This window comes from Doryrhamphus excisus, chromosome 3 (assembly GCF_030265055.1).
Source record: "Doryrhamphus excisus isolate RoL2022-K1 chromosome 3, RoL_Dexc_1.0, whole genome shotgun sequence".
Classification (NCBI taxonomy): Eukaryota; Metazoa; Chordata; class Actinopteri; order Syngnathiformes; family Syngnathidae; genus Doryrhamphus; species Doryrhamphus excisus.
The window spans coordinates 3170903-3183741 of NC_080468.1; the positions used below are offsets into that span (position 1 = coordinate 3170903).

Here is a 12839-nt window from a genome sequence, read left to right on the forward strand (position 1 = left end):
CCATCTCTGTGTGGAGTTTGCATGTTCTCCCCGTGCATGTGTGGATTTTCTCCGGGTACCCCGGTTTCCTCCCCAGTGGTTAATTGGCCACTCCAAATTGTCCATAGGTATGAATGTGAGTGTGAATGGTTGTTTGTCTATATGTGCCCTGTGATTGGCTGGCGACCAGTCCAGGGTGTACCCTGCTTCTCGCCCGAAGACAGCTGGGATAGGCTCCAGCACCCCCCGCAACCCTCGTGAGGAAAAGCAGTAGAAAATGAATGAATGATAGGGATGTTCCGATCAGGATTTAATGGTGCCGATACCGATAATCCCAATCCATGAGTGAAATCGGTCGATACCGATACCAATACAGATCACTTACATGCAGTATGCATCCTTATAACCACTTTAAAAAACTTTTAGTGACAAACTTTTTAGCAGCTGATGTGCAGGCTCAGGCTCTCATACACACATGCGCGTGCGCACACATGCACACTTGGCTGCAGGAGAACTCCAGCTGACAGGTGCTGCCTCTGTGAGTGGCTTGCATCCACCCATTATGTAGTGTGTATGTGCAGCAGGCACATGTGTGTGCGTGCAGTCAAACCCTGCCTGCTCTTACTTCCTTTTTCTGCCCCGTTCTATGACTTCCTCAGCCTCCATGCATACCATCCTCTCTGTGTGCATTCAGAAACAGCTTACCTACCTCTCAGCGCTCCACTGGCTCTCTGCTCATCATCAGAGTGGTCCTAGCGGCCTCTCTATCTCCATCAGTGAAAAAGGCTGAGATTAGCTATAAGAGCACACCTGGGCCTGCCATGAATACCAAAATCCTCAATCCTTGCCTGACAGCTGATTCCTGGCAGTGAATTGCAGTGAACCTCCCCTTCAGCTTCAGGCCAACCGACCTGACAGCTTCATCTGTCTTGTGGTGGGAGTTACAAAGCTCACGGAGAAAAACACTATTTGGCTTTACATACGAAGTTATAAAAAGCTGAATAATACAACTCCATGTACAGGCCACACCTTTAACCACCACCTCTACCTCAGGGATCATTCAAAAGTATTTGCAGTGAATCTTCAATGACCCACTCACCCACCAAACCCATTTCAACCCCCCCCAACCATCAATCCATCCATCCTATACCACTTGTCCTCTTTAGGGTGGTATGCTGGAGCCTATCACAGCTGACTTCGGGCGAGAGGCGGGGTACACCCTGGTCGCCAGCCAATCGCAGGGCACATGTAAACCACAACAACCATGCTTTCATGACCTTTGCTTGACATCAGTGGATTATTTTTTTTGTTTAAAAAAATGAGTGCAATTGGAACTACCGTATTGACCTGTACTGGTCACCCCCAATGTTTTCTCTAAGCTGCATGTCCAACAAATTATTGTCAATAATCAATATTATTGACGATATTTTTTGAGAACATTTGGTAATAAATAAAACAAAAAAAGACAACAAAAAAACCCAAAAAGCAATAATTACACTAAAATAAAAACCACAATCATAACCAAAAAACACTTCAATAAAAACACACAACAAAGGTAATAGGTAAACAAAAAACAATGGATAAACAAAAATATGCAGACTAGTCTCAGACCATACACAAATCTGTAGCCACTTCAGATTCATCAGATTGTGAGCAAGGAACACTAAATTGTTGACCTTGTGTGGTTTAAGGCCGGATCTCTCTGGAGTGGTAATGTTAATAGCTGCGCTTAATATTTTCTTCTGTGAGAACTACTTTTACAAAATAAAAATGGCCAAGAGCTACTGTTTGTAAATGTTTGTAACATTTAGCCAATGTGAAAAAAAAGAAAAAGCCAATAAGCGTTTGTTTTACCAGAACATGAACAAAATGCTGATGTCCACAACTCATCATTTCTATTTCACAATGCATTTAATTCTAGTCTTCTGACATTATTTAATGAACCGCTTTTCCTCACGAGGGTCGCGGGGGGTGCTGGAGCCTATCCCAGCTGTCTTCGGGCGTAAGGCGGGGTACACCCTAGACTGGTCGCCAGCCAATCACAGGGCACATATAGACAAACAACCATTCACACTCACATTCATACCTATGGACAATTTGGAGTGGCCAATTAACCTAGCATGTTTTTGGGATGTGGGAGGAAACCGGAGTACCCGGAGAAAACCCACGCATGCACGGGGAGAACATGCAAACTCCACACAGAGATGCCCGAGGGTGGGATTGAACCCTGGTCTCCTAGCTGTGAGGTCTGCGCGCTAACCCCTAGACCACCGTGCCGCCACATGTCAATTTATCGCGGCTTTTTTTGGAATTGTTCGACAAATCAATTTATAAAATTATAAACTCGGAGCTTTCAATACAACCCACCAATCATCTCTTGATCCTACCCCAAAGTGAACAGTGACTTCACAATAACAAGCCGATGTAAACACTTCCTGGTAACAGCTTCAATGTAAAAGCATTCAAAGTGGCAAATACAGCCACACAGCAGGCCACATTTCATAACTCACTCCACCACCAGCAGATGTGTCAGGAAACGCGGCGGGAGTCGCAGGAAGAGAAAGAGCAGCTGCCGTTAGACGGCAAGCAGCAGGGACGTCTGGGCGAGGTAAGCGCGTCCTTTTGAAGCCCATGCTCCTGTTTCAACTAACTCACTTTAAGAGGAATTACACCAAAGTGGCTTCCTGTTCAACAAGTATTTTAGTATATACAGCACCATATCTTTTCAAGGGACAAATACTATAGAAATGGATCATGTAGAGCAGGGATTCCCAAATGAACACCCGACTAGGGTCCGTGAAGGTTGATTCATTTGGACTGTTCCAGTCTTTACTGTTCGGTGCTGGAAACTTTAAGATTTGTTAAAGAAATGGAATATATATATCAGTATGAGGATTACAGGGAGGTCCATTTGAGAAGCCCTGCTCTACGTGTGTCCAAAATGACTAACATGTAATGAAATGCTAAAGATGAAGTAGACTATTTTTAAACGTCTGACTCACCCAGGCCAGGAGGGTTCTCAGGACATGGCGGCAAGGGCTTGGGCGAAGGTGCCTGATTGGTCTGTGGCTGGACACTCGGCCCCGCCTGTTTGCCCGCAGCTAAGAAGCTAGCTGATGTGGCGTTGGGCCTGGATATGTTGTAGTAGTAAAAATGATGTCCGCTCCCTGTTGCTCCGCTGCCGTTATTCCGGGAGCCGTTACGTCCGTTGTTGAAGCGGCTGAACAGGTCGAAGCGCTGCGAGTAAACGTCGAAGTAGAGGATCATCATAATGAGGAAGTGGAGCAAGCAGAGCAGCAGGACGCCTTTGCAGATGCGCTCCAGAGTTCGGCCCAACATCAGCCGGGTCATGGCCGAGGATGATGAGCGGCGGGTGACCGGCAACAATCATGCGCTCATCCCGACAGCCTTGTGGTCAATATCCACTTTGATTTGAATATGGAGTTCACTGCTTACCAGCTATCTGACCTCTGCAGGGGTCATGAGGTCACTGATGGTGATCCAGTTTGGTCCTGATGCGTCCCTGCATGTCCAAGGACCTAAAACAATTCCATATGCATTGATCCCAGATGGTCTTTAGGCCCAACTGTGCACTTGGCGAACAAGGTGCGTTATCTCAACTGTAAGGCAACGTGACATGCGGCCATGCGCCACTGCGCCATTCAGATGGACAACAACGCCCTCGTGGGGTTCCATCGACTTGTCAAGTCATCCCAACGCTGCCTGGGTCTTGCAAACGATCCAGACCTCCTGGAGGATCTCCTCAAGCACCTGAATAAAAGAATTGAGATAAACAAACAATTCTGTATTTACTTCATGTAAGGAAACACAATTTATAGGTAATGTGCAGCAAAATAGGGACTATAGAGTATAACACTGCAGAATATAGAGCACGCCGCTGTCAATTTTCACACCCAAATAACTTGGAAAGCATTTAGGAAAAAAATAAACCACAATAAAAGTTGCTTTGGCGAAGTCGGCGTAACAATCAATGAGGTAAGAAACAACAAACCCTGAGGAGAGACATGAAGATGTGATGCTGGAGTCATTAAAATGCTAGCACTTGTTGGCAAGACATGGGGCTTCAACAGTTGGGTTCAGAATAGATAATATCAGAAATGCAAGAAGAAGTAGGACTTCGCTAAGTAGGATTTCTTATTTATAGATGAATATTTCATAGTTATAGCATAGAAAGCATGTTTACGGCCTTCTACTGTAAATATGTTTTTTTTTTTTTACATCAGATATCAAAAACACCCCTATAGTCACCTCTACACTTAATGTAGGCTGGAAATATGTACAATTTGCTTTAATGTGTATATGTCCCAATCCGAACCGTGGGTTTAACTCTTTAAGGGGACGTATTGTGCTTTTCCACTTTTCTGACCTATAAATGTAGCTAGAATGTTGTATTCTCATGTTAAACGATGCCAAAGTTCTAAATATTGAGGTTTGCACATATGGAAGTGAGCCCTGAAAGAAATTTGGGATGGCTCTGAACATTTGGTTTCAGGGAGATTTTTCTAACACTAGCAATCTGTGACATCACAGAGTGCCGTGCTTCCTTATATGGGCGTGCGCTGTAGGCCAGAACCGATCTCTGCCGTCCCCCATGCTCTGCTTCCCCCAAGCTCTCCTTGTCTGTTCACGACAGGACCAAACAACTACGTACATGGACCGTATTTGACTCGCTGGCCACACTTTGCCGACCCCTTGCTCTGAAGTGCGGATCACAAAATGTCTGTGCAGCAAACTCATTATTTTTTATGCTTTGTTGCTCACAGATAAACAAAAGGTCAGTGGAAATAGTTCTTCTGTTTGGCAAAACAAGAATGAAAGCATCCCTGTAGAAACCCTTACTTGTTATTTGAGCCTTGGAAACAGTGAAAGGTAAAAATTAGTTTTTTTTTTACCAAGCTGCACACTGCTGAGGTTGTTTGTCTCAGCAGAAACTTGCAGGCTGATCTTCATTAAAACAAACTTAGTGGACGAGAGGAATGAGGCCATTTAGGCCTGTCACGATAACAAATTATAATAATAATTATGATAATTGTCCAACAAATAATCAATATTATTGACAACATTTTTAAGAGAATTTTTAAATATATTCTATGGCTTAATAATGTAAAAAAAACTATTTAATTAATTTCTAATCAGTTAATGATTGTTTTGTGGCTGAATAAAAAATGCATATTCAAGCATATTCAATTACTTATTAATTATTCTTGACCTAAATTGAGCATTTTCAAGCATATAAATTAGGGATGAGCCAGATGCTCGTTGTAGATAAGTATTTGTTACAGATAATGCATTTTCGCCCAGTATGTGCATGAAAGGAGTACAGCTCTTCATTATACTCAATCGTGATGATGGAACATCATTATGTATTCACTCTTTATGCTCTGTGATTGGCCAGTCACACACAGTGACCACCTTTTCCTGGTCACTGTTTGTCAGGGCTGCTCACTCACATTGTCACCCTTTAATTCACATTTTACTCCTGAAATAAGTCTGTACACAGTGAATCAAGCCGCTCATAGAGGCTTGCCACCGGAGCTCACCTCCTCAACTTGATATGTGTGCACCACTATGGAACCCTGCATCCAGCCTCTGCTTATAGCAGGCGTCATTTAGTGATAGTGCTATGAAAACACAGCATGGACATAATCACTTGTTAACACTCCCCCTGTGAATATAAACTAGGGATGTCCAAAGTGTGGCCTATGGGCTGCGTATTCTACATTGGCCACAAAGTGACAGGCACTAGACTCCTCACTATGGTTCCCTAGGGAAAACATTTACTGTGACAGGAGCTAACGGGTGCATTTTGATTTGTATACATGTTTGTTACCTTTCATTTGATACCTCATTCACTTCTCTACTCTAAATATTAAACGTTAGAGCTGATTTTATACGGGAAAATAGTGCCTTTGGTCCCCATTCTTTTAAAAGAAAATTGCACACTTCTCAGAATTTTGCCCTTCATTCTCAATCCTTACATGAACGCATATTTGTTCACAGTGCAGTCTTAACTGCAAAACTTACAGGGAGGTTGGGAGTGTCAGGCACATTTCAATGCAATAAACAATCTCAGCAAAAACTAACGTAAGCATCTGAACCAGCATGCACATTTTTGTCCCATCACATCTGATGTCAAAGACGTCACGCATAATGGGAACTCAAAGTATGATAAAAGTATGATGCCAACATGTTTCAGCCAACCACAAATAGCCAAATATGTATTCTCATCGGCTTATCTCATCCCATGAATCTCATCCAAAGAGAAAAAAAGAGAAAGAAAACAAAGAGACTCGGAGAAATGTAAGTCAGTCGGCGTCTTAAGGATTTATGTTTAATTGGCCTTATTTCTCAGTTTTAATCTCTATCAGGGCCGGTTCAAGGCATGAAATGTAAAGCGAGCACACATTCACACACATCATGTGCTAGCACTATATTTATTTTCCTAACAGTGTTGTGTTCATGGCATTAGTTGTTAGCTGTGTGTCCAGCCTTCAACCTGGAGAAGTGGATTGCACTTTGTCAGGCCTCTACCCTCAGACCTGTTCACCTTGGGTGTACCACCTGAAGACTCAGCTCCTGCTCCTTTAGATCTTGAGTTTCACTGAGGCACGCAAACAATACAAATGAAAAGTGAAATAAAATATCCTACATCTAGATTTTAACAACCAACCAACGTTGGTCATAGTCATGGTCAATAGTCATCATTAGTTCATTCATTCATTCATTCATTTTCGACCGCTTTTCCTCAGGAGGGTCGCGGGGGTGCTGGAGCCTATCCCAGCTGTCTTCGGGCGAGAGGCAGGGTACACCCTGGACTGGTCGCCAGCCAATCACAGGGCACATATAGACAAACAACCATTCACACTCACATTCATACCTATGGACAATTTGGAGTCGCCAATTAACCTAGCATGTTTTTGGAATGTGGGAGGAAACCGGAGTACCCGGAGAAAACCCACGCATGCACGGGGGAGAACATGCAAACTCCACACAGAGATAGCTGAGGGAGGAATTGAATCCTGGTCTCCTCGCTGTGAGGTCTGCGGGCTAACCACTCGACCGCCGTGCAGCCCTATCATTAGTTCATTAGTTTTCTAATGGGTCACCTTTTCTGTTTGCTCCAAGTCCGCTCTGTCTTACCTTCCACCAAAATGTGGTGTCTTGGCTCATTTGCATACCAACGGTGACTCTTTGGTCTTCTCGGTACAATCATTTCCCTTTCTTAACAAACTTGTCATATTAGTATCATGCTTATGAAATCGGCTGCATTTTTACCATCACATTTGTATCGAATTTATTAAAGATGTACATGAATAGCATCATAAGAATCATAAGCTTTGATAACTATTAATGCTGTCCCCATGTTTGCCAGTAAGTGACCAAAGAGTTGTATTTAAGTCAAACTGATGTTAACAAAAGAAAAGTGGACAAAAGGTTGGACTTAAATGCTAAAATAACAACACACTGACTGTGAAATCATCCCAAAGGTGCATTTCACAGAATAAAAAGGTCACTTCTCACACTTGCAACTTTTTAATAAAACTAAAAAGGTAATATAATATCTCTGTGGAAATGGACCTTTTCGTTTAATGTGTCATTTTAATTGCAGTCAGAGCTGAGCTGAAAATGTAGCAACCTCAAGTAACCAAAATGAGATGAAAAGGTGTCTTTTTTTTCCGTTCACATTCACTAAGGAGTATAAGAATAAAGATGGCCTCTCGAGTATTTAACTTTATCTCTTTTTGTACAGCTGTGAAATTTACATTTAAATAACAGTGCCGAGCTCTGCGATGACTTTTGCATTGACATTATTACAGTCGCTTGAATCTGGTGCTGCATACGACAAACACTACCAGCATGTATTATTCTTCAAACCTAAGTGCAATGTTACGTCGCGTATGTGGAGGCCAGGCAGGCCGGATTTTTAGCCATGCAATGTGTGTGTGCGCATGTGAGTGCGTGTGTGCACGAATCAAATCAGTCAAGTGCAGTCAAGTCATTGAGGTCAAAGCTTTAAATTGGAGATTTTAATTCAAGCTGAAGGAGTGTCTAAGAAGGCATGGCGGAAGGAAATGTTTCACGTAGTCCTTTCATCACTTCTCCTCTTGTCACATCAACGTAATAGATGCCTCACACTTTAACAGTTACAGTAAAGACGTTAAGAGATTAGCTACTGTATTGTTATTGCTGCACGCACAAGGGTGGACATTTGTCAAAACAAGCACCCCTGCACTGTTATTTTCAAATATAAATACACCACATGGCGGTGCTGTTATTAAACCACATTAGTCGGATTGACTTGAAAATTCTCATACAGCTCTAAAAAACAACCACTGTAAACTTAGTGTTTTTGCCGGATCACGTGTAACCCCAAAGTGCTCCTCACAGTGACTCTGGTACGCTACGGCTGCGGAAACCATGTTCACAAGAGCAAATGTTCACGCAATAACTAGCCTTGTAAACAGGAAGTAGCCAAATTTGCCTGCAGAGCTGCATTGTCGTTGATTTTTGTTGTTTTTTTTTGTGTCTTTTGAGTAATTTCTTCATATTGTTGTTTGATCCTGATGATGATATGATATGCGAGTGCTCCAGCGTCATCCAACGGCGGTCCGAAAAATAAGCTAGACCCCAGACCAATTTTTTGCGCTGTTTCCGCCGTTTGGTAGACGCAGCCGGAGCTGGCACTACACAGAGCTGGTGTGAGCCTACAACAGGGACTTCAATCTTGCAGAATGCTTCCAATGCTTTCAAAGGAGTCATTCCACCTCATCTGGGATAGGCTCCAGGATACCCCGAGTGAGGATTAAGCGACATGGAAATTATTTGGCTTGTTCACCCTCACTTGCAAACACATAAAGCAGTGCTTCTCCGTTATTTTCTGCCATGGATCTGACAGTTTGATGAGCCTGGTGGGTATTGTGGCGACAGGGATCTCGACATGTCTGACCCTGGTGATGCCATAATATGCAGATTAGATGAGTGAATGTACTCCCATCACAAACTTTGGGGCATACCAATGTTTTTGTCATTTACAGTATGCCTTTACGTATATATGTAACCATTTTAATGCTACAAGCTTTTGAAATAGTAATATAAAAACTCAACATTAACAACATTAACATTAACATTAATCAACATTAACTCGACATTTCGTTGGCAATTTCACTGCTGTGTTATTGTGCAATGACAATAAAGAAAGAAAGTCTATGTCAAATCATACACACGTGCCACGGACCAGCCTGCCCCCTGCCAAGGCTCGAGCCTGCGTCCACACTCCATATTTGGGATCTTTGGGATTTAAGTCAAGCAACGCTAACCAGTGAGCGCATTGGTGGCGCATTATAACGCACCAGATAATCAATTTAGTGATATATTAGATGTACAATGACAATGTACATTAGCTTTAATCGCCAGACACAAATTAGACCATGATGTCAAGAACCCCCCCACACCCCGGCGACCCAATGCCACAGATGCATTGCAGTCCTGTGAAAAACAGTGAATCCCATTCATATACCATTGTCATATGACCATGTTATATCTCATAAGGCATTTTTTGCTGACAAATCACATAACCCTACTATTGTGTAATGTATACTATACTACTACTACTACTATAATACATACCCCTACACTGCTTCCACTATTGACATATCCTTGAGCAAGATCCTGAACCCACCGTTGCTGCTGATGCTGACTCATCAACATGAATGACCCTTCCATGGCATCAAATGACACATCATTAGTTACCATGTTATTGGGGGAATGAGGCGACATTGTAAAACTGCAACCTTAACAAGGAGAAAAGTTCTAAATATAGTACAGAAGTGAAGTCTGTTTACTACACATATGCTTCTCCAGCCAACGGGCGAGCAACAATAAGCAACAGTGTCGACAACATGCCCAGCTAGACAAACATCTGTATCGTGAAATTTTAATTGGGCTGCAGTGGCTAGACCGCTCATTTGTGAGGGTACAGCATTCATAGTTTGGTCAAACATATGCTGGAAAAAAGAGACCCAAAGGAAGTAGAGGGTTTTCATTTCAAATGGGCAAAAAATTAGCCTGCATTAGAATTAGTCCATTAGACCCATTAGTTACAGTGCAGCTTCAGACCAGATGGTGGCGGTAATGTGTCAGTCAGTTGTTTGACAAGCTCACAGAAGATCAGAAGAAGACATTGAACTACAGCTAGCAATGGAGAAGATTTTAAAACAAAAAAATGAAAGACAAAAGTGGTGCCAGTCGCTGCCAAAAGACTACAATTTTACCCAAGTACAATCCTAACTTCATCAGGTATGTCTTTGTAAATGGAGGAAGAGCAACAATCTAGTTTTAGCTTGTTAGCTTGTTCAACTGTGAATGGATTTGATTTATTATTGAAAACAAATTAATGTGATCAATTAAATCTCTACAGTGTTAATATTTAATTGGCCCCGGGCCACTCTGCACTGAAAAAAATCGGGCCTCACGTCAAAAAGGTTAAGAACCCCTGATATAGACCACTATAATCATGATCATAGTGTAAAAAAAAGTAGTATTATATTCTTTGCAAAGACAAAATGCTTGCATTGGATCTCCTTAGAAAGTAGTGTAGGTGTGTCCCTAAAGTTGTGTCCTATATGTTTACTTGGCAGATGTTCTCAGCAGAGCCCTCAGGCTTTATTGTGCACCAGCAGCTCATGTGGAAGATGACATTTTGTCTCATTGGAGCGGCAACAATGTGAAATTGTTTTCAAGTTGTGGCTCATGACCGCGGCCAGTAGTATGCTGGAGGACGCATGAAAAAAATGATTGTGGAGAAAGACAACATTTAGTCAGATGTTCTTCCTCTCTTTCTCTTAACCTCCCACCAGCTCCTCCAGCTCTTCATCAAAAATGCATCGGCCATGTTACACCTGATCGTCTGGAGCTTTTTCAGTTCTCATGAATGCAGCACATCCTGCTGGAGGCAAGTTCAACTCCCCTAAGCACAGCACGGCACGGCGGGACAGACAGACGTTATGGAAGGATCAGAAGTGTGGTCTGTAAAAAAAAACATTATCCAAAGAACACCGGAGTCTTTGAGGGTTGTAACAAGGTTGGATGATACAGTTTTGGGACCCTTAATAATAACGTTGATGTACAATGTTGGATCCATTAATAGATAACATGTGTATGACCCATGTGTATATTATTTAGCGCAGTTATTGTGAATATTATTGTGAAGTTGTTCTCATGAGGGTCACCGGTAAAATATCTTTTTAATTACCGCTCCCTTGCTAGATTGCAGTTTCTCAAAAATGAATTAATGATCACTGTTTTGTGGTAGATTATGGTCTATTATTAGTCCAAACATAGTGAAATACAAGTACTGTATGTAGTAACAATGTACTGTGGTCACTAGGCGGAGGTAACAACACACAACATATAGATATTACCTTACCTTAACATATAGATCTGCTAAACACTATATCGGTGGTCCGATAAACAGTATATACCGATTATGGCATATGGCAGATTAATCAATATCGGTGAAAATATAACTGATATTTTCCCATATATAGCTTTTTCTATACTGTGCCGCAACTCTGTCTTAGTGTCTGTCTGTGCTGTCACTAACTCATTCACTCATTTTTTTCCACCATAGAAAGCTGTGACTTTGTACAACAACATAACACTTCACTTTAGTGCCATGCTGCCAAGGTGAAGCTTGAGGAGAAGGTATAATGTCATATAACGTGCATCTCTGTGAGTTAAAAATACATGCAACTGTTATCTAAGACTCTTGTAGAGCGTTTTAAAGTGAAGTAAAGTGAAGGTATATGAAGGTATACAAAGTCTACTACTTCACTTCATACTGTACTTCCATGCAGGATATCCAGGGGCTCATACATTCACAATGGATGGATGAATGGATGGATAGATAGATAGATACATAGATAGATAGATTTCCTTTATTGTCATTGCACAATACACAGCAGTGAAATTGTCAACGAAATGTTGTTGCCTGGCTCCCGTATAATAATAAATAATAATAACAACAATGTGGAGAATAAATAGATGACATCAAATATGAACAACAATGTCTTCATTAAAATCATTTTGCAAATGTTCCAAGTCATGTATTTAGTTGTCATTTGATATACTGCTATACTGATATACTGCTTGTTTTCGAAAGCAGTGACATTGTAACATAAAATGCAGTTTTATACCCAGTTAGTTTCATGTATGATTAGTATGTTTTATGCATGATTCGTTTTATGTAGTATGCTTTATATAGCAATTGTTTTCAGCAGCTGTTTGCACATTTTTCTGTAGCTTTAGTAAATTAGATGTTTATGTGAATCTATCCATCCATCCATCCATGTTCTACGCCCTAAGCCTTTTATATACATACAGTCTCGTCTACTGGTTGAAAAACACCTGACATTTGCCTACATATTATCACTTTCAGCTCAATGCAGCCACTTGTTTTTATTTGAAAATGTGCACATGTGCAGTAGTAGCCAGGGCTCCAGGGCAACAGCTAAAAGTAAATGACAGAGGCATGCCCTTATGTTGACAGTCATACAAAATAAACTTCCTTACTTTCATTTGGTAGTCTTCTGCTTCTTGCGTTGAATCATATTTTGTGAAGTGTAAGAATTTATCATTATGTACAGTGTATATCAATGCTCTTTATATATACTGTATATTGGCCAATGTGTTGTATCGGTTATCGGCCGATATATCGGTCATCGACTTCTTTCAGCCCTCAATATCGGTATCGGCCCCAAAAATCCCATATCGGTCGGGCTCTACTTAACACAGCATGAAGTCAGCCATGGCCTGTCCGACTTGACAGAGTGAAAAAAAAA

General features: G+C 41.6%; 1 protein-coding gene across 2 annotated transcripts in view; it reads right to left on the minus strand.

Annotated features, from left to right (window-relative positions):
• b4galt2 (UDP-Gal:betaGlcNAc beta 1,4- galactosyltransferase, polypeptide 2) overlaps nucleotides 1-12839 on the minus strand; it is a 98384-nt gene that overhangs the window by 73597 nt on the left and 11948 nt on the right. For both annotated transcript variants that reach the window (XM_058066149.1, XM_058066147.1), the window contains exon 2: nucleotides 2982-3750. In XM_058066149.1, coding sequence (XP_057922132.1) covers nucleotides 2982-3330 — 349 coding nt within the window. In that variant the 5' untranslated portion in view covers nucleotides 3331-3750. The remainder of the gene's footprint in view (nucleotides 1-2981; nucleotides 3751-12839) is intronic.